We start from the raw sequence: 23,118 nt of genomic DNA on the forward strand, positions 1-23,118 counted from the left end.
ACTCAAAAATGTCTGCAGATTTCTTAAGTTTTGAGATATTTAATTTTTTTTGTAGTGGCGTAACCAGAAACTTATCGAAATGCAGGTCATTGGAGGCTTCCTACTCTGCTGAAATCCTGGAGTCATCTAGATTTTGTATTTAAAAAAAAATCGGCTGCAGGTTGACCTCAGTTTTTTTGCTGCAGGGAGCAGTTTTAAGTTTGTATGAACAAATTAAGCTTTCATTACTCCATATTTTTTGGCTGTGTCCAAACACCGCATAGAAGATAGCTTCAGATCCGCCTCAAAGTTTTAATTTAAAATTCAACACAGACATTGAGTACAGGATCAAAAACTGATTCCATTAATAATGGAACACACTAAATATTATGCTGAATTAATATCTATTCAAGATATCATGTGCATGTAAAATTAATCCATAGTGCCAAAACGGTATATGGCACAAAAAAATCTTTATAAAATCAACTGGATTAAATAGAATGTTAAATATTTAAGCGGATGAGATTTGCGTCAAGTTAGATTGTGATTTTTTTTGGTGAATATTGATCAATTTACTTTCTGCTCCTGCCTTTAATCTATTCTGCTAAACTCAATAAATCACTTCAAATTATTGTTTTTATTCGTTTTGGTCCATGTATGAGTGTGTTATATAGTCATTCAATGTTTTAATTCTTTTGACATGAATTTTGACTTCTGCATTGCATTGCACATTGATTAAACGAGTTTTTGCATTTTACCTGGCTTTGTTTGGTTTGGTCTAAACTAATAAGCAAGAAAGTAAATTTTAATTTTTAGCACGTTCTTCGTTTATTACATCGAGTTATTGTATTTTTCATCATTTTTGGCATATAATGTAATGTTTTAAGCCACCATGTTCTTGTACGTTTCTATCGTCTTTTTCTTTTTATAAGATTCACTTTGTATGCTTTTTCTTACTTTTTCTACTGGATTTTTGTACGCAGTAGCTAATAAGTGGTAGTGGTTAGTTTGGTAACCATTTTTTACTTTTCGCATCACATCAGGTGGAACCAATCTATTACCGTCTACTTATACCTTGCCATCTGGTTATCATCACTTGTTATAAGTTATAACATCTCCTGGTTGTCACCTGTCTGCTGGTTATAACTTGTCACTGATCATCATGAGTACTAGGAGGAGCATGTTTAGGTCTTCGTCATCACTCGGTACCAAATATCCTTCGACGTCATCTCTCAACAAGAGCAGTGCTAAATACAGGCCAAAGAAAAAGGTGAACTTTTAAGTAGGATCCTTGTCAATTTATTGGCATCAGTATTTTTTTAAAGTAGACGAAAATACTGAGACGGGCAGTAAGTCTTTTGATGAGATTTGGAGATAAGACAATTTTTTTACGCTCACTGATTGGGCTTAAAAAATGTATCTTATAAATTTTGATAATTAAAATAACTTTCGACGCCGTCTAAATTGCCTCTCATAACTTGGACACTACATTTATCAGCTAGTTTTTTTTTTATGAGATCTGTTTTCAAACAAGATAAATAGCAAGAAAAAAGAATTAATTTTTTCGTACTGATTCAAAAAACTAGGACAATAATCATAAATGATCAAATCAGATTCAAGAGTTTTATAGTAAGTTTTCATAATTTCTGGAGGCGGAGCAATAAGTAGAATGATCCAATAGCAGAAAAACGGAAAAATTTTGATTTTTAGGGGCTAATCTCGAAAAACAACTTCTAGAATCGTAAATACCACAATTGAAATGAAAAAATTATACATAAAAATAAAAAAAATTAATGTTGAATGATAAATCCAATTAAGGTGTAAAAAAATCTTTTCAGTGGTAATATTGACGAGTCTAATACTTGTTTTAGCGATAGGCTCGTCTAATTCAATATTTCTTTGTTTTTCTGCTCTTGGACCGTTCTGCTCATTGACCGGCAACCCTTCTAAACGAGTACTGGTAGGTGATCCTGGTTGGGCTCTCTTCCATTTCCCCATCCCTCTTGTAAATTGCAATAGAAAAATGTTTTAAAAGTTTTCATGTGGGAACTTGCTAACCAGAAATGTTCCTGAAATGATACTTGAATAATTTCTTCAAATTTGAACCAAGGAAGTTGATACCAGGGAACAAAACGCACCTCATTAACAGGCCAAACTGTGTGTTTTGTGAATTGTAAGCGGATTCCGCAACAAGGATGCGGCCGTTGTACTTCTCCTATTCTTTCATTCTCTTTGATCGTTCCGACAAAATTTTAACATGTTTAAAGACTTGTCTCTGGAATCCAGGAACATACAGACACAAAATTCAGTGCAAAGTTTGGCCTAGTAATGCTTCTTGGAAAGTCTAAGAACAAAAGCAACGCTACAGACAGGATTCGAACCTGCGAAGGACATGCGTCCCATTGGATCTTAAGTCCAACGCCTTAACCACTCGGCCACCGTAGCTTTTCTCTACTCTGTAGGTGTGAACATAAAAACCAGCAAAAAATTCCGGTGCATAAATTGAACTAATACTGATGAATTAATTAGGTAATAAAAAAGTAATTCCACCTGAGAAAATGACGTCATTACACTTCATTTTTCATAGAACAGTGAAAGTTGTAGACTATTTCTACCAGAGAAATTGACGTCATTATTCATAAACTTCTAGAATCTTCTAATTTTAAGAATCTAAAGAATAAATCCTCGAATTTTATCAGAAGTCATTACACATTAAAATCTAGATTTTTCTGAATCTTCTAAATTCTAGAATTATCCTATAAAAGTTTAACCAATCAGAATTCCAGAACTGACTTTAAGGTGATGAAACCTTGTTAAGTTTTGATTTGTTTTCAAAATTTGATTTGTTCAGTTTTGGATTTGTTCAGAAATTCCGCAGGTTGACTTCTTTTTTAGTAAGTTTTACATATTTGATGCCAAATGGTTGCATTATATACTTTTCGGTCAACGAATCTGATTGAAGTTAATTCACTTTAAAACAGCTCATTTTGATTCGATGTCGGGTTAAATTTATCGCTGACTTCCACACGTAAAAACCAAACGGTGTGTTCAAAAACTATTTAACTTAAAATGCCAAGAGTAAAAAAACGAATCGTGAAGTGCACAAGCTAACCAATAAAATAAATTTTACAATCGTCAATACTACCAATGAAATGAATAATTTTAAACTTAAGTTGTTGGCAATATCGGTGACCTTGACAACTTAATTGGTCAACAACGGTTGATTTAGGTTGAGTCAATTTTTGATAATGTTTTTTACTGACGCTGAGCAATAAACAGAATCATCTTAGAGCAGAATGAATCCAAGAGCAGAAGAACGATTTATACAGGCTAATTAATACAACAATTATTAAAATGTCAATAATACCAAGGAAATGTTTAAATTTTACATAAATTGAATCATTCCAGGGAGTTTCTTTTTTGATTTTTTTAAAGATACATCGATTAAATTTCTTGGATTATGCATAATATATTCATTTCTTTGGCAATATTGACAATTCTTATACTTAACTTACCGATTAGCTTATAAAAGTTGATGTTTTTCTCCTCTTGGAATCATTCTGCTCTTATACCATTCTGCTTATTGACTGGCCACCATAATTTCTGAAGAGGATAGACGAGGAGCGATTTACATTCTACTAACTTCTAACTGAGCAGCACTAATTCAAACACGCGAACCGTTGAAAATATAAATTATAGAATAAAGTTATTCCTTTAATTTTTAAGCTGAGAGCTAACATTTTTGTATTTGAGCTTTACGATCGAATAATGGGTTTTGAAAGCATTAAATTAATAGGACGATTCCCAAGGAATGAAAACTATCAAAATTCCAAAAATCAGTTTGTTCACAAAGTATTGGGAAAATTCCCGAGTTTTAACAAAATTTTGGCAGGAACTAGCAAGTTTTGTAATATAATATTGTGAAAATGAATTGTGTAAGGTTTCTAGTAGCATTCGGCTAAAGGTCTGTTCATTTGAAAAAAAAAAACTAACTCTTGTGTTATTCTTCCAAGTGGAGAAAAGTGTCCTAATTCTTCAAATTTTGTGGTTTCTCAAAAAAGCACGTTCAAGTAGCTCAGATTTTGTAGGTAAAATCAGAAAATCAGACCCTCAAATTAGGTGCTGATCTTAACATACTCATAGGTTGATAAACATAGACAATGTAAAGTCTCAAAGTCAATCAAATACACTTGGCACTAACTGAAAGTTAATTAATGTACAGTTTTCTCTATAATTTTAGACGAAACGTTTCATAATTTTTGTCATTTTTTTGTTTTCCAAATAAACTTTTCTTGTCCAAAATTTCGCGTTATTGTTATATTATGAACAAGAATCAGTTAGCTTTATTTTTGAAAGTAGGCAAAAAAATTAGATTTTTAGTGGACTCGGCCATTTTTTTCAATGAAAACTATGAATTGAGATATTAGTTTAGGTTTTTTTTATTTGTGTATCATATACAGAACTTAACCAGATCATAGAAAAAGAATGTATCAAGAAATAGTTTTTATATCAAAGATTTTTTCGATTTTTCTGTAAGAAATTGTTCTGATATTTTTCCGTTGAACTAGTGCCATGGTATTCGAGTAAACCAATTTTTGTGATTGGTCCTCTTTAATTGGCTATATCATATTTCCTCTTCTTTCCAATCCAATTCACATATAAAAATCCTTGTTTTGCTTGTGGCACGTTAACCGCATAGTATTGGCAGTTCAATAGCATGTGTTCTTTCCTATATGAGGTGCTAGTCTTTTGCTTCTGTAATTGTCCAGCAGGTGTTTTTTCGTTTCTGTCATGTTTTTTCTTGCCTTTTGCGCTATTAAGTGTAAACAAACGATGCTTTTTGCGGGGGGGGGGGGGGATTTTGGCGTGCTTACGCTCCTTTGATGTTTTGCGGTTTTTCAGTTCATTTCTTTTAAAATTCAGAGTTCAGTTCCTTCGTTTCATGTGACGAAAACTTGAATGACCCCCAGTTTCAAAGATTGACTTTCGATTTCCTAATAACCAGCGGAATAAAACTAAAACATATTGATCCAGTTTTCTCTAAGTTAGTAATTTTTAAGAAAAAAGTGGAAATCTTAAACAATTTATCAAATTCAAAGAGCTTTGTCGTTATATTTTTTTCTTCGAAGTTAGAAAATTAAAAAGATCCAAACAGTTTTTATCGATTTTTTTGTTCTGCAACACTTTTCCAATCATCTGTTGGCTATGTTTAAGAGTCGATGAACGTAGTTCAGACTTTTATATAGATCGCGATATGTTTTTTGGTAAATTTGTTCAGGCTTCAATTTACTTTTTCGCTGTTTGACTTTTGATTTCCTTTCAAGTTGACTTCACATCCTTCGTCAAAAAAATTCAAACTCAATTATCGAATAGCGAAAGTGAAAAAGTCATGGAAAAACCTTTTATCAGATTTCCCAGCGAAACAGAAATTTTACCTATTGATCCAGTTTTCTCAAATTGGGTAATTTTTATCAAAATAGTGTCAATCATAATTTGTTCTAGAAATTCAAAGAGCTCTAAGGCCATCTTATTGTTTCGTGGAATTTCGAATTTGAGATTTTTTCAAAAAATAAGTTTGTATTTTTTCTGTTTACTTGCGTTCCTTGACTCTTTTTCAACTGTCTGCTGGCTATGTTTTACCTTTTTCAAGCTATTTCTTGACTTTTGTCGTCTGTGTTTGCGAATTACATCTTCGCTTCTTTTTGAAACGTAGTCAGTCGTAAATTGATTTCCGAAAAGTTGCTCAAAAAAGGTCAGAAATTTTCCTTCCTCCAATTTATTGTTTAGCCTGTGATGTGGGGGTGTATTGTTCGGGAATCGTTTTTTTTTCACTGTTTTAGGGTAACATTATGTAGTTGTGGCTTAAAATCAGTTTCGTCTCGCTACATTAGAGTGTCGAATTGTTGCGAACAAAGTTTGAAGAAAAAAAATTAAAATCAAATTCACTTTGATAACTGTGCTTTTTGCTCTGAACTATGCCAAATGGAGTGAATAGTACGTTCACTAATATTGAATGTCCGAATGGAGCAAAAAACTTAATTGTCTTAAGGTTTACAAAGTGGATTGTCATTTACAGAGTTTCTAGTAAAAATTGTTTACAGAGTTTCATGGAAAAAGTGTCAATCATAAATAATTGATAGAGCTTTAAGTTGATTTATATATACTTTTTTTGAAACTGGGAAGTTGAAAGGTACTTCAACATAAAACGATACTTTTTCGGGCTCCTTGAGTGCATTGCCTCTTTTTCAACTGTCTCTTGGCTATATTTTGTTGCCAGTGGATGAAAAGAGCTGGTGCTGCAATGAGGCTTAAATTATATTTAAATGAGTGGCTAATTGTGTTGTAGGTTGAGACTAGGGACGAGGAGATAGACAGACTGTCTCGTCTGCTGGAGACAGGCAGACCACATGACTCACTCGTCTCAGATGCGAAGGGACACTCTAGTGACAAACTCATTTCACACCTCAATTTACAGGCTAGTTCTCTTTCTTTCTATTTCTTATCCCTTATTAAAAACATCAACTCTTAGATGTCAAAAGTCGTGTCGCCATTTTCGGGATCATAAAGTTAGAGATCCTCGGATACCTCTGTGACTTGTTTGGCCATGCGGTGCTATGATATGATTCCTTATTCCTTAAGCAATGCTAGTGTGATACAGTTCAATTTTGAATTATCCGGACAAAACGCCTTAAACTAGAAATTAAAGCAGGTTTTTCTCTAATTGGGTTGACCTTAGGTTAAAAAATGATGAGACGAAAATTGCTAAGAATTTCAGCAGAATTAATATGGTGCAATTTTTTTTGCGAAATTCGGGCCCAAAATTTTATCCTAAAAATTGATTTTTTGATGTTTTTAGTCAATATTACATTACGCCAAAACTTCCTGGTCGATCACTGACATAATTATATCAAAGTGAGCCTCTTACGTTGCCCAACAAACTTCAAGAAAGGTATACTCTCCAAAACATTGTATAATTTATTTTGTTTTTGTTTAATAGACGAAAAAGGGGTAGTTTTTACTATATAAAACACCATTTTGTGTTTAAAAACTATTTTTAAACAATTTGGGCCATTTTTTCGGAGAGTTTTTTGGGCTGCATAAGAGGCTCACTTTAATATAATTATGTCAGTATTTGACTTGGTAGTTTTGGCGTAATTTTCGATTGACTAAAACCGCCAAAAGTGATCATTTTTAGGGTAAACTTCTGGGCCCGAATTTTGCGGAACAAATTGCACCACATTAATTCTGCTGAAAATCTAAGCAGTTTTTGTCTTGATCATTTTTCTACCTAAGGTCAAACCAATTTGAGAAAAACTTTTTTAATTTCTAGTTTAATGCGTTTTGTCCGGATAGTTCAAATCAGCACTAGTATGAATTCTCTTTTTTTGCAACCTAAATCGCAGTTTTTATTGCAACAAAATGTGTTCATTTGATCCATAACCAGCTATTAATAACAGCCAATGCTAAGGATATTAAAACAGACTATTATATTACAAATAGTACTTTAGCTTCAAGCTATCGTGGATTTGTAGCGTAGAGGTAGGGAAGGAGACCCGAAATTAATTAAGAGGGTTCGAACCTGGGCAGGGTCGGATGTTTTTAATGAATTTTTACGTATAATAATTAAAATGCATCCGCTCTGTAAATTGAAGCTTGTTATTTAGTTAATGTATATTTTTTTCAAATTGACTGGTTCTGCTAATGCGTTATAATTGGCTTGCGTCACTTAGCATTTATGTAGACTCATAATTAGCGTGCGTCACTTCAGAAATTTTGTTGACTCAAAGTTTTTTCTCATTCAGTTTTTCCCAGTAGCGTTGTCGGAAATATTTTTGCTTGTTTATGCGAAGTGCAACTTCGCCTCTGTGTCTTGACTTTAATTTAACGTCCTTGATGATTTCAATAGACGAAAATTAATGGGTGGTTAGTTACAGGTACAGAAACTGAGAAGCCTAGTCTGGAAGAAAATGAGAATGAAGGAAAAGTTGAATTAAAGAATGAAAAGTTAGCATGCTGTGATGTTGATGTTGTTGTCGCTGTTGTTGATTGGCATGCCGATAGATGATGGTAGATAGGGAAGGGTCATCTTGGGATCACCGGAGTAAAAAAAGAGTCCAGTTAGAGTTCCTTAGTCGCTGTGGCAGTTTGAGTGTATCAGTCGAGTTTGACCTGTTTCCTGGATAATTATATCACAGCACTGTTTCATAGTTTTTTTCAATTATGTTTTTTTTGTATAATTACCAGTACCATTTTTGTATCGCCTTAAGTGTTTTTTTTTCAAGATTTTTTAGCATGTTTTTGTACCGTAATAAATACGAAGGGTGACAGTTTTTCTCTCATCTCCGAAAAAAATTTACTTGTTGGATATCGAGAAAGAAAGCAATTTAAAATATAGTATATCTTAAAATGTTCTTGTTTCTCGATATCTTTAAAACTACAATTCAGTGAACTGTCCGGTCATCGCATCCCAATTGGCTGTCGTGAATCCAAAAGTTGCCTCATACATTTGCCGTGTCGTCCATTTCTGTTGTGCCAGGTCCTAGAAATTGTTACGAAGTCGTGTTTCGAAGTGCACTAGTGTTACAAGATAACAACCGCCTCAACTCGCCGAATTTTGGATAAAAATAATTACCGATAGAAGGTTAAATTCATGGCTGAACTTGTGATTCAGCTAAAAAAACATCTGAGCAGGAAACTGGCTGAATAGTTTTTGATCGAATGTTTGAGACCTAAAGTTTGTCATAGTAAGAAAAGCACTAAATAGGCGGATTCCCTTCTCGATTGTCCGCAAATTATGCCTGCCTAGCATACGCAATTATTAAAAAACTGAAAAATAGGCAAAAAATCAGTAAGTTATGCACTCTTTCAAGGACTTTGATCATCGGTTGTCATTAGACTACCCGTCAACGTCCCCCCACTAAACTAACCGTGTTGTAAGTTTTCCCACCCCCCTCAGTGCCCAGTGGACTGCGAGACGCCAGTGGTGCTGCCTTCTATGGGGTCTTTGAAGCAAGGGAATCTTTTCTTGATCTGGTACTTGTACTTGGGGTGCATGAACCCATAGATGTATGCGTTGTACACACAGTTAGACTTCGCAAACAGAGCAGGCAGAGTTGACAGTCTAAATGAAAAATAAGACAGTTCAGTTTTGAACTCAAGTTAAAGCATGGGCAGGCGATGTTTTGGAAGAAACTAGAAGAGTTCAAAAAATTTTTTTGTGTAATATAGCTTGACATTCATTTTTCTCGAAAATAGTTCATTTCAGTTTTACCAGAAAAAAAATTAAACTGGTCTAGTTTTCTGTTCTGGGAATAGTTATTTTTCCTTTGTTACAATTAATCAAATTTGTCTCAATAATTTGAAATTTCTTAATTGAGAGAATCTTCTTCGAATACAAAAATTTTTGAAAAGTCTGTTTTCTGTCTCCGATCTGATTAGCTCCAGATTTAAGTTTGAAACTCCTTTGCTTTCTTTTTAACCGGTTGGCGTTCAAATGAAAAACGCAATTTTTATTTTGCAGTAAGTTTAATTCAGCAGCTAAGGAATTTCCAATATTGCTCTATGTCGTCTGTTTTGAAACAAGTAGTTCAAGTCATGAATGAGGTTCAGACGTCGAGAGTCTATCGTGTTCATATTTTGTCTGTCTGTCTAACTGACCTTGGCGGAATGTTCTCTGGTCCGCTGAACTGTCCGACCAGAGCTATGAGTGCGTAAGGAGTCCATGCTATTCCGAAGAACACGATGCACGTCAGACCCACCTTCGCAATCGCCAACTCTTTGCTTTGCTAAACAACACATGCACACATTTTTCACTAGCTGTATAGCCATTTATGGCCCGGTCGTTAAACTCGTACATCAAATTACACATGCTACCTTATTTTTTCAATTAGATGGTCGATGAACTTAGTGATGCATCTTATATAAGGTCCTGATGGTTTTAGTTTTTTTTAAGAAAAAAGTCTGAAAGTTTGTTGACTTTCAAATATGATTTTTTGAGGTTTGAGTTTTGGTGTATATTTAAGTTCAGTTCCTAATGTAGGTTTTTCGTTAAAAGGAAGGCAAACTCCGCTATTGAACAGCAAACGTGTAAAGGTGACCTCACGAAAAACGTGATCAACTTCTAACTTCGAAAATGGAATTCAATTTTCAGATTTCCCAGCGAACAAAAATTTTACCTATAGATCCCGTTTTCTCAAATTGAGTTCATTTTATCCAAAAAATTCCCAAACAAAGTTTTCTTGAAATTCGTAAAGCGTGTTATATTTTTTATTATTTTTTAGCTTTTCGTTGATACTTTTCCAACTGTCTGTTTTCGACTTAGCGGTTTTTGTCTCATTTTCCATCAGCTATCTTCTAGTGCTGTGTTTGTGTAGTATCGTAAGTGAAGCTAGTTTCCCCCTTTTGTCGTTTAATACGAGTACCTGTTTCTTCTCTTTCTTGTCGGAGGCGGAGGAGTTCCTGACGGTTTCGAAGATTGAGTAGTAGAAGTAGATGTTGAGTAGCATGGGGGCCATGAACACCATGATGTACATGAAGATCACAAAGCTGCGAGTAGTCAGGTCCTGAGTGACGTAGTCGAACGTGCAACTGGTCATGTAGCCTAGGAAAACAGTCAAGCGAAGTTCCGTTTTACACGTCGAGTGTAGTGTAATACTACGAAGCAACTTTTTTCCCAAACAATTTGCAAATAAATATGCTCATTTGGTGGCACTTATGTAATTTCAATCATTGGCAATTTGATAGCGTCTAAGCTAATTTTTTGGCGACTAGTGATAGTTTATTTCGAAGCTGCCATTATGTGAGACTCCTAATCTACAGGTTGGAGGTTCAGTATCGGTTGAAATAGTTTGATTGGGTTGCATTTTTGTTGAATATAATTGTCTTTTTAATATCAACGGTAGCTGCGTTGTTGATTGCTAGAGTTACTAAAATTTAAAGCACGTGGGGCAGAGCCGTTTTAAAAAAATTTTCTACTTCAAGATAAAATGCACTAATAGCTACAAATGTGCATTCGTACATATTAATGTATTTGTTATTGCATTTTGGTAAATATGCATTTTTCAAAAACAATTCAATTTCATCTGATATAAGTTAGTAAAGTTGCGCTCTCCTAGAAATGACGCAAAAACCTGAACGATTTCTAGTTTTGATATTGAATCTTAATGTTTAGATTTCCCAGCGGAATCAAGACTTTTTCTGTTGATTTTTCTGTTGATTCAGAAGAGTTATCATAGATTTGTCTTGAAATTCGAAGTGCATTAAGCTAATATTTTGTTTACTTTGAAGTTCGAAAGTTCAAAAATAAGACTTTTTTCTGTTTCCTTGCGCTCATTAAAACTTTTATAACTGTCTGTTGGCTATGTTTTCAATTTGCTTTTCAGAGCTTGCCATTTTTTTTTTTTGGTTGTCTATTTGGTTCTTGCCTGTCTCATCGTCTCTGTGCATCATCGTCTCTGTCTTTATATATAAGTTAAAAGAAATAAGTGATGTTGTTATTAACTGTCAATAAAGGTAATAGAACTAATATAGCTCGCGTTGGTTTTTTCCGTTTTTATTTCAGTTTTTTTTCAGTCTGAAAAGTTATTCAAGCTCAAGTGACGGCTCTTTTCCAGTTCCCCCTTTGATTTATTCTGAAATTCAATTGTTGAAAGTCTTTTTGAAATTACTTTTGATGTTATAAACTGCATCAAAGCGTGTCAGCGTGAACAGATGTTTACAACTTTTTTTTACATGTAAAATGCCGTGTGAACATTTTTTGAGCAGCTTAATTTTGCAATTTTACGAGGCGGGTGGAAACTGGAAAAGAGCCAAGTTCACTTTTCTCTGATTGACTTTGATAAGTTCACGTCAAATTATTTTGCTAAAGTTGATAAACTTTTTCAAAACAGTACAATGTTTTTTTAGTTGCGTTGTTTAAGCTAGGTTTCATCTGATAAAAAAACAAAAAATCTCAACGAGCAACTAAAATTTCAATATTGCTTACACTTGCGAACTTAAGTGTGCGTTAGTGTTATACTACGACTAATTTTTTTTCTTAACTAATTCGCGAGTATTGGTGCCACTCTTGGGACAACTTTACGGCTTTTTAAATGCATTGCTCTGACATTCGAATAATAATAATAAGTTAACGGATGAATACTTTTTTAATACATAACGTTAATGAAAACTCGATTTCAGAAGTCTTTCAATTCAATATATCTCGCAAGTTTTTGAAATACATAATTTAAACATAATGTGGCTCTATGCTTTTCAATTTATTACATGCAAAATTAGTGTAGATACCTTCACTTTGTTATATTCCAAACTAATTGCAAAATTGTGTCTATTGGTATTTGGTGCCACCTTTGCTGCATAACATAGCAATTTTTTAGCATATATAGCTGCTTGATTTGTGACCAGTGTTTGCCGGTTGTTAATTTGCCGGTTTTACCAATTCGAGGTTTCTTTACCTGAGTCATTATGGTTTTTCAAAGGCCATTTACCACCTGTACGCTTCGTAGGCACCAATTTTCAAATGCACGTATTACAAAAGAACAGATCGATATTTATGTTTACACTAGCGATTACCTAACTCGCTAATAAAAGTGTTCATTAAATGTGTTCACTTATTTGGAAATTGAATTGGAAATTGTGGCAGTGGAAATTGCCTAGCATCTGTTCTCTTCTTTATTTGTGGCTAGTTTTTGGGTCCTATTAAGACTCCGTAGCTGAGTGGTTAGTGTGTGAGGTTATTAATCTGTAGGTCGCAGGTTCGAATCTCAGACTTTTAATTATTTAAATTTTTAATCATTCGAGGCTTATTTCTATTCTTCTTATTGCTTTTTATAGAGCTGCTTTTGTCGTGTTCCGGCTAGTGTTTGCGAAGCGAAGCTCCGCCTCTGTGTTGAAGTAATTGCGATTTTCGTGGAAATGTTCCGAAATGTTACCATTATTAAGACACTAGTCGGGAAAAATGATCTTTTTGATTGTTTCAAAGTTGGAGCTATCTTACTGCTCAAATGTGATTGGTTAAAACTAATTCCACCGAAAGAAAATTTGTTGAGCATCATAAAAAAACAAATTTTAGTATTTTGGGCCGTATAACGGAAAACGTCACTTTCGCTAAATCTGTAATTTTTCTCCGCACGCTAATCCTTAAGATGCCATCATACCAAAAAGGGTAGATGAGTTTGGAATGGTGAAAGGCAAACTCATATTTCGTTACAGGGTCAATTAGAGCATTAATTGTTCTGCTTTCTCTTTTATTACCATCCATGACGAATCCACCGATGCCGAATGAGGGCAGAATGGCGAAGAGCGAAGTGTAGAGCCAGACCATGGCCGCAATGCGCACAGAGCGGGAGATACTCGCTATCCGGTTGGCATCCGCCGCGAAACAGATCATTATGTACCTATAGAAACACACCACACATTGGTCGAATTACATTTAAGAACATTGATCTATAAGGTAAAGAAACAGCATACGAGCTGTTTACGGAGAACCGCTTTTGTTGTGCTCGTGGTTAAGACCTATTTGCAGTTTTTTTGGTTAATTTTTTGGACTCTGAGTTGTTACTCCACCCGTTTAAAATGAGCGATCACACCTTTTATGTTATATTGTTTTAACCGAGAGAGAGACACGAAATTGGTTAGTTTAAGATAGTTAATAGCAGTTTAGTGTAGCTGTTTTTGTAGAACTTTTCGTTGTCCACAGAGGATCACTATAACTGTAAAGCTTCGAGACCAACAAATCTTTCCATTCAAAATTTGAGGAAAACAGTAAGTTTGCCAAATTGTGAAATGCAATTTTTTGTTTGAGCAAGGCAAGTTAGAAAAAACAAGGAGTAAAAGTTTGAGTAAGTGTACGTACCTGTCATATGCTATGGCCGTCATGGCGATTATGGAGCCACAGCCACCGAAGGAGGTGAAGGCACCATACACGTCACAAGCTGAAATAGGACAGTCAATAAGTTAGATTAAGCTACGTTAGATTAGAAAATAAACTAGAAGACTTGTAAAGTTCTGCTGATCGTTTTCAGATGTTTTCAATTATACTCTCTAAAGCTTGGCCATACTATGAAAGATGAGTTGTGTTGCTTCGAGTGGACTCAATAAAGGTTTCATCTTTTTTGCTTTTATCCTCTAAAAAGTGTGTGAGTGATTGCGTGGAGTAAAAGATAAAGAGAAAGAGTTATAATTAGATAGATGTAGTGACAGTGATGACGCAGTACTAGCCGAAATCTCCGAATATCCACTCCTTCTCGAAGCTGGAGATCATGAACATGGGCTGGCAGGTGAGGACCATGATGAGGTCTATGAGGGACAGATTCACCAGCAGCACATTGTTAGGAGTGCGCAGACTCTTAGTCCTAAATGGAGTAAACACAGTAGAGTAGTTAGAGTAGTTAAGATTATTAACTCAAATGTCTCAAGTAGAGTAGTTAAGATAGAAGTGGCGATGAATAGTTCTGATCTCTCAAGAGCAGTAGCTAATTGAGAGGGGGAGAGTTTCTTGGAGTGCTGATGACGCCTACTCGCCCCAGGAATCCCACAATCTTAAGAATCCCACAGATCCCCTTAAGAACTAGCTTACGACATCAATTTTTCGCCAAGCCCACAACTATGAACCTCTGCCTACCATTGGAAATTTATTCTAAACTGACGGTTAGCACTAATAGAATGTCTAGCCCTGTTTTAGATGAGAAAATTACAAAATTAATTGAGATATATTTTTAATCGGAGATAAGGTAAACAGTAGATTGTTAAAAATCTATAGGATTATTGATTTTCTTTTATAGTCGAATTCGTAGTTTTTCCAAGCTATCCCTAAACACTCAAAACTTTTCAGGAACGGTTTAATCCATATCTTAATCTAAAGCTCAGGCAATGCAGAAGATGTAGATGATGAAAATGGCGGATAATCAACAAACCGCCATATGTTGAAGCCGAAATTGCATCCGAATTACGTTAAGTGCATTAAAATAAGTAACAATTGCATAACAAAGTGACAATCTGCTTTTATATTGCATAACTATATTAATTGATAACAACAATAATAGAATACATGAGATATATACTGACGATAGGAATATGTATATGACCGTGAAGTTGCCGATGAGTCCGAAGAGGGTGAGGGAGAGGAGGATGATACTATCAAATACATGACATATATACTGAGGATAGAAATTTGTATATGACAGTGACGTTGCCTATGAGTCCAAAGAGGGTGAGGTAGAGGAGGATGATACTATCAAATACATGACATATATACTGAGGATAGAAATAAGTATATGACAGTGACGTTGCCTATGAGTCCGAAGAGGGTGAGGAAGAGGAGGATGATACTATCAAATACATGACATATATACTGAGGATAGGAATATGTATTTGACAGTGAGGTTGCCTATGAGTCCGAAGAGGGTGAGAAAGAGGAGGATGATACTATAAAATACATGACATATATACTGAGGATAGAAATAAGTATATGACAGTGACGTTGCCGATTAGTCCGAAAAGGGTGAGAAAGAGGAGGATGATACTATAAAAAACATGACATATATACTGATGATAGGAATATGTATATGACAGTGAGGTTGCCTATGAGTCCGAAGAGGGTGAGGAAGAGGAGGATGATACTATAAAATACATGACATATATACTGAGGATAGAAAAAGTATATGACAGTGAAGTTGCCGATTAGTCCGAAAAGGGTGAGAAAGAGGAGGATGATACTATAAAAAACATGACATATATACTGATGATAGGAATATGTATTTGACAGTGAGGTTGCCTATGAGTCCGAAGAGGGTGAGGAAGAGGAGGATGATACTATCAAATACATGACATATATACTGAGGATAGAAATATGTATATGACAGTGAAGTTGCCGATTAGTCCGAAAAGGGTGAGAAAGAGGAGGATGATACTATAAAAAACATGACATATATACTGATGATAGGAATATGTATTTGACAGTGAGGTTGCCTATGAGTCCGAAGAGGGTGAGAAAGAGGAGGATGATACTATAAAATACATGACATATATACTGAGGATAGAAATAAGTATATGACAGTGACGTTGCCTATGAGTCCGAAGAGGGTGAGGAAGAGGAGGATGATACTATCAAATACATGACATATATACTGAGGATAGAAATATGTATATGACAGTGAAGTTGCCGATTAGTCCGAAAAGGGTGAGAAAGAGGAGGATGATACTATAAAAAACATGACATATATACTGATGATAGGAATATGTATATGACAGTGAGGTTGCCTATGAGTCCGAAGAGGGTGAGGAAGAGGAGGATGATACTATAAAATACATGACATATATACTGAGGATAGAAAAAGTATATGACAGTGACGTTGCCTATGAGTCCGAAGAGGGTGAGGAAGAGGAGGATGATACTATCAAATACATGACATATATACTGAGGGTAGAAATATGTATATGACAGTGAAGTTGCCGATTAGTCCGAAAAGGGTGAGAAAGAGGAGGATGATACTATAAAAAACATGACATATATACTGATGATAGGAAAATGTATTTGACAGTGAGGTTGCCTATGAGTCCGAAGAGGGTGAGAAAGAGGAGGATGATACTATAAAATACATGACATGTTTACTGACGATAGGAATATGTATATGACACTGAGGTTGCCGATGAGTCGAAAGAGGAGGATGATACTATAAAATACTGGACTTATATACTGACGATAGAAATATGTATTGAACAGTGAGGTTGCCGATGAGTACGAAGAGGGTGAGAAAGAGGAGCATGATACTAAAAAATACATGACTTATATACTGACGATAGGAATATGTATATGACAGTGAGGTTGCCGATGAGTCCGAAGAGGGTGAGAAAGAGGAGGATGATACTATAAAATACATGACATATATACTGAGGATAGAAATATGTATATGACAGTGACGTTACCTATGAATCTGAAGAGGGCGAGGAAGAAGAGGATGATACTATAAAATACATGTCATGTATACTGAGGATAGAAGTATGTATATGACAGTGAGGTTGCCTATGAGTCCGAAGAGGGTGAGGAAGAGGAGGATGATATTATCAAATACACGACAAATATACTGAGGATAGAAATATGTATATGACAGTGAAGTTGCCGATTAGTCCGAAAAGGGTGAGAAAGAGGAGGATGATTCTATAAAATACATGACATATATACTGAGGATAGAAATAAGTATATGACAGTGACGTTGCCTATGAGTCCGAAGAGGGTGAGGAAGAGGAGGATGATACTATCAAATACATGACATATATACTGAGGATAGAAATATGTATATGACAGTGAAGTTGCCGATTAGTCCGAAAATTGTGAGAAAGAGGAGGATGATACTATAAAAAACATGACATATAAACTGATGATAGGAATATGTATATGACAGCGAGGTTGCCTATGAGTCCGAAGAGGGTGAGGAAGAGGAGGATGATACTATAAAATACATGACATATATACTGAGGATAGAAATAAGTATATGACAGTGACGTTGCCTATGAGTCCGAAGAGGGTGAGGAAGAGGAGGATGATACTATCAAATACATGACATATATACTGAGGATAGAAATATGTATATGACAGTGAAGTTGCCGATTAGTCCGAAAAGGGTGAGAAAGAGGAGGATGATACTATAAAAAACATGACATATATACTGAAAATAGGAATATGTATTTGACAGTGAGGTTGCCTATGAGTCCGAAGAGGGTGAGAAAGAGGAGGATGATACTAAAAAATACATGACATGTTTACTGACGATAGGAATATGTATATGACAGTGAGTTTGCCGATGAGTCGAAAGAGGAGGATGATACTATAAAATACTGGACTTATATACTGACGATAGAAATATGTATTGAACAGTGAGGTTGCCGATGAGTACGAAGAGGGTGAGAAAGAGGAGCATGATACTAAAAAATACATGACTTATATACTGACGATAGGAATATGTATATGACAGTGAGGTTGCCGATGAGTCCGAAGAGGGTGAGAAAGAGGAGGATGATACTATAAAATACATGACATATATACTGAGGATAGAATTATGTATATGACAGTGACGTTGCCTATGAATCTGAAGAGGGCGAGGAAGAAGAGGATGATACTATAAAATACATGTCATGTATACTGAGGATAGAAGTATGTATATGACAGTGAGGTTGCCTATGAGTCCGAAGAGGGTGAGGAAGAGGAGGATGATACTATCAAATACACGACATATATACTGAGGATAGAAATATGTATATGACAGTGAAGTTGCCGATTAGTCCGAAAAGGGTGAGAAAGAGGAGGATGATTCTATAAAATACATGACATATATACTGATGATAGGAATATGTATATGACAGTGAGGTTGCCTATGAGTCCGAAGAGGGTGAGAAAGAGGAGGATGATACTATAAAATACATGACTTATATACTGACGATAGGAATATGTATATGGCAGTGAGGATGTCGATGAGCCGGAAGAGGGCGAGGAAGAGGAAGATGATACTATAAAATACATGACTTATATACTGACGATAGGAATGTGTGTATGACAGTGAGGTTGCCGATGAGTACGAAGAGGTTGAGAAAGAGGAGGATGATACTATAAAATACATGACTTTTATACTGACGATATGAATATGTATATGACAGTGAGGTTGCCGATGAGTACGAAGAGGGTGAGAAAGAGGAGGATGATACTATAAAATACATGACTTATATACTGACGATAGGAATATGTATATGACAGTGAGGTTGCCGATGAGTCCGAAGAGGGTGAGGAAGAGGAGGATGATACTATCAAATACACGACATATATACTGAGGATAGAAATATGTATATGACAGTGAAGTTGCCGATTAGTCCGAAAAGGGTGAGAAAGAGGAGGATGATTCTATAAAATACATGACATATATACTGATGATAGGAATATGTATATGACAGTGAGGTTGCCTATGAGTCCGAAGAGGGTGAGAAAGAGGAGGATGATACTATAAAATACATGACATATATACTGAGGATAGAAATATGTATATGACAGTGAAGTTGCCGATTAGTCCGAAAAGGGTGAGAAAGAGGAGGATGATTCTATAAAATACATGACATATATACTGATGATAGGAATATGTATATGACAGTGAGGTTGCCTATGAGTCCGAAGAGGGTGAGAAAGAGGAGGATGATACTATAAAATACATGACTTATATACTGACGATAGGAATATGTATATGGCAGTGAGGATGTCGATGAGCCGGAAGAGGTTGAGAAAGAGGAGGATGATACTATAAAATACATGACTTTTATACTGACGATATGAATATGTATATGACAGTGAGGTTGCCGATGAGTACGAAGAGGGTGAGAAAGAGGAGGATGATACTATAAAATACATGACTTATATACTGACGATAGGAATATGTATATGACAGTGAGGTTGCCGATGAGTACCAAGAGGGTGAGAAAGAGGAGGATGATACTATAAAATATATGACTTATATACTGACGATAGTAATATGTATATGACAGTGAGGTTGCCGATGGGTCCGAAGGGGGTGAGAAAGAGGTGGACGATACTCTAAAATACATGACTTAGTACTGACGATAGGAATATGTATATGACAGTGAGGTTGCCGATGTACGAAGAGGTTGAGAAAGAGGAGGATGATACAATAAAATACATGACATAAATACTGATGATAGGAATATGTTTATGACAGTGAGGATGCCTATGAGTCCGAAGAGGGTGAGAAAGAGGAGGATGATACTATAAGATACATGACATGTTTACTGACGATAGGAATATGTATATGACAGTAAGGTTGCCGATGAGTCGGAAGAGGAGGATGATACTATAAAGTACTTGACTTATATACTGACGATAGAAATATGTATTGAACAGTGAGGTTGCCGATGAGTACGAAGAGGGTGAGAAAGAGGAGCATGATACTAAAAAATACATGACTTATATACTGACGATAGGAATATGTATATGACAGTGAGGTTGCCGATGAGTCCGAAGAGGGTGAGAAAGAGGAGGCTGATACTATAAAATACATGACATATACACTGAGGATAGAAATATGTATATGACAGTGACGTTGCCTATGAATCTGAAGAGGGCGAGGAAGAAGAGGATGATACTATAAAATACATGTCATATAGACTGAGGATAGAAGTATGTATATGAGAGTGATGTTGCCTATGAGTCCGAAGAGGGTGAGGAAGAGGAGGATGATACTATCAAATACATGACATATATACTGAGGATAGAAATATGTATATGACAGTGACGTTGCCGATTAGTCCGAAAAGGGTGAGAAAGAGGAGGATGATTCTATAAAATACATGACATATATACTGATGATAGGAATATGTATATGACAGTGAGGTTGCCTATGAGTCCGAAGAGGGTGAGAAAGAGGAGGATGATACTATAAAATACATGACTTATATACTGACGATAGGAATATGTATATGGCAGTGAGGTTGTCGATGAGCCGGAAGAGGGCGAGGAAGAGGAGGATGATACTATAAAATACATGACTTATATACTGACGATAGGAATGTGTGTATGACAGTGAGGTTGCCGATGAGTACGAAGAGGTTGAGAAAGAGGAGGATGATACTATAAAATACATGACTTTTATACTGACGATATGAATATGTATATGACAGTGAGGTTGCCGATGAGTACGAAGAGGGTGAGAAAGAGGAGGATGATACTATAAAATACATGACTTATATACTGACGATAGGAATATGTATATGACAGTGAGGTTGCCGATGAGTACCAAGAGGGTGAGAAAGAGGAGGATGATACTATAAAATATATGACTTATATACTGACGATAGTAATATGTATATGACAGTGAGGTTGCCGATGGGTCCGAAGAGGGTGAGAAAGAGGTGGACGATACTCTAAAATACATGACTTAATACTGACGAGAGGAATATGTATATGACAGTGAGGTTGCCGATGAGTCCGAAGAGGGTGAGAAAGAGGAGGATGATACTATAAAATACATGACATATATACTGACGATAGAAATATGTATATGACAGTGAGGTTGCCGATGAGTCCGAAGATGGTTAGGAAGAGGAGGATGATACTATAAAGTACATGAGATTTATACTGACGATAGAAATATGTATATGACAGTGAGGTTGCCGATGAGTCCGAAGAGGGTGAGGAAGAGGAGGATGATGGCCACCATAGTGTGTTCTCCATCTGGCACTGGTTCATAGAATGACTCCATCCACTTCTCATCCCAACCCCCCATCCCCACCGTTGTCATTGTCCCATTCGAAGCCATGTATTTGATGGTTCTGCGATAGCTGGTAACAAAAGACAAGTCGTAATTTTAGGAAAAGCGACAACTCGCAATGGTTGGAAATGAATTACCTTGAGAGTTTCGATGCAAGGTCGCTGGTGGGCTTTTATTGCGAGTTGTCTTTTGTGGCGAATATTATAATAACTGTTTTTGATTCTGACTCAATGATGTATAGTGATCAAGATTTACAGTCACATGTGTTTTTGGGTGTGGACTGAAACGCATCAGGAAGTTAATGCACACAGAAATGAATTCAAATTAAGTCAACCAATATAGTAAAAATTAAATCTACGCTTTTTGTAAAAAAAACGCGTAACTCATATGCAGCGGAGGATGGGGAGGGGGTTGGACGTCCCCATCAAGGATTCGACCCCCTCACCTACCAAAGGGTTCCCTTTAGTACTATTTTATATGACATCATTTTTAGGCCGACCAACCCTGAAATTTTTCGAAAGGCGCTTATATATACTAATTTTGAAGGGTAGCGCGCGCAGAAAAAACTCTTTATTTTAGTCAAAATTTTCCAATAAAAACCCGAAAGCGGCATTTTTACCTGTTCTTTTTTTTCTAAAAATTTGCCTGCGGCGCACAATTTTCTGTCAAAATACTGTTTCAGTATTGTTCTGAGATCGCTCGGAAAATTAATTTGGTCGACAAAGTTTTCGACAATTTCTTGAAAATCCGCCCCCGGCCCCCTAGAGAAAGTCCTAGATCCGCCCCAGCTCATATGCGAAAAAAATATCTATTTGAATTCGAACATTTTTCAGCCGACGGACGAGATTTTTATTACTTACTTTTGATGCGCAAATGAGATGAATTAGAATGCTGGATGGTGATGATGTCGCTGTTTTTGACTGTATCTCCTCGACTACAGAATTGGTCAAAGCAGACAGTTTTCTGATCTCTCACATCAACATCTACGCAAAAATCTTTTTTTTTTCTAGAAATTATTCTGGATGCCAATTTGCAGAAATACTTTCAAAATTATTGATTCGATCTTTTTAATGTTATAGTATAATAAATTAGATCTTCAATATTAGAATTCAGAACAGATCACATTTTTAGGTTTATTTTATTTGCGGCAAAAAATCGGCAAAAAGTAATGCTTTGACCAACTGCTGTTCTTCTTGCAAGATGCAACCCCAAAAATAGAGTTACGAAGTTGGCCATACTGCTTTTATATTCTGAGAGTGTCATTTGAATGTATAATTCCATAAGAATGCAGAGGAACACTTGAAAATATGCAAAACCATCCGACTTATAATCAAAATCTTCTTCCTACCTTCATCGTAATTTGAAGAAATGGTTGCCGCAAACTTTCAAGAAGAGTTAAATTGGCAGTCGGTTGCCAATTTAGTTAATGAAAATAACTAATCTTAAGTTAGAAGAAAAGATGAAAAGTGTCGGCCGAACTTGAGATCAAAGGACCCATTAGGAACATTAATGGCTGGTTGTGAAAATTTAAGATTAGATTCTATTAACATTTATAATGTGATGGGGTGCAGGAGGAAGGATTTTGTTCTTAAGGGGAAATTTGTATTGGGTTGATTTCCTCAAATCAATTAAAAAACGCAATTCGAGTAATTAAATCCGGAGTATGAATTGCAACTGGAATACCTTGAAGCAATTTAGACGAGTATTCTAGTGTCTTCCTTTTGTAACAATGTGTCTATAGAATTGCAGTAATTTGGCAGACCTTCTGCTGATCCGGTCGGAAAAAGAAGTAGAAGCAGAAAAATAAATTAATTCAAGTCGAAGTACATTGATGAAAAAACTAATTACAAAATTAGGTAGCGGCTTGAAAAGGGTAGGTAAT

The 23,118-nt window shown here is 35.7% G+C and overlaps 2 protein-coding genes and 1 non-coding gene across 5 annotated transcripts in view; 1 reads left to right on the forward strand and 2 right to left on the reverse strand.

The window, feature by feature from the left end:
* LOC134853364 (centrosomal protein of 135 kDa-like) overlaps window positions 1-23,118 on the forward strand; it is a 55,102-nt gene that overhangs the window by 8,551 nt on the left and 23,433 nt on the right. Inside the window, exon 8 of the mRNA XM_063869339.1 lies at window positions 6,326-6,454. Coding sequence (XP_063725409.1) covers window positions 6,326-6,454 — 129 coding nt within the window. The remainder of the gene's footprint in view (window positions 1-6,325; window positions 6,455-23,118) is intronic.
* On the reverse strand, window positions 2,340-2,424 carry Trnal-uaa (transfer RNA leucine (anticodon UAA)). Its single transcript has one exon. It is a non-coding gene; the product is annotated as a tRNA-Leu (tRNA).
* On the reverse strand, window positions 7,954-22,718 carry LOC134852928 (melanopsin-like). 3 transcript variants are annotated; one of them, XM_063868800.1, is made up of 12 exons: window positions 22,419-22,715; window positions 22,097-22,170; window positions 21,374-21,516; window positions 21,109-21,306; window positions 14,194-14,327; window positions 13,829-13,907; window positions 13,228-13,370; window positions 10,401-10,579; window positions 9,637-9,764; window positions 8,907-9,100; window positions 8,418-8,518; window positions 7,954-8,155 (listed from the first exon to the last, which is right to left on the reverse strand). In XM_063868800.1, exons 4-10 carry the CDS (start codon window positions 21,282-21,284, stop codon window positions 8,932-8,934), a joined length of 1,008 nt encoding a protein of 335 aa, XP_063724870.1. In that variant the 5' UTR covers window positions 21,285-21,306; window positions 21,374-21,516; window positions 22,097-22,170; window positions 22,419-22,715; the 3' UTR covers window positions 7,954-8,155; window positions 8,418-8,518; window positions 8,907-8,931. The 3 variants fall into 3 exon arrangements, with proteins under 3 accessions (XP_063724870.1, XP_063724871.1, XP_063724873.1); XM_063868801.1 differs by having other exon boundaries at window positions 7,954-8,176; XM_063868803.1 differs by lacking the exon at window positions 21,374-21,516 and having other exon boundaries at window positions 22,419-22,718.

This window comes from Symsagittifera roscoffensis, chromosome 8, assembly GCF_963678635.1.
Source record: "Symsagittifera roscoffensis chromosome 8, txSymRosc1.1, whole genome shotgun sequence".
Taxonomy (NCBI): domain Eukaryota; kingdom Metazoa; phylum Xenacoelomorpha; order Acoela; family Convolutidae; genus Symsagittifera; species Symsagittifera roscoffensis.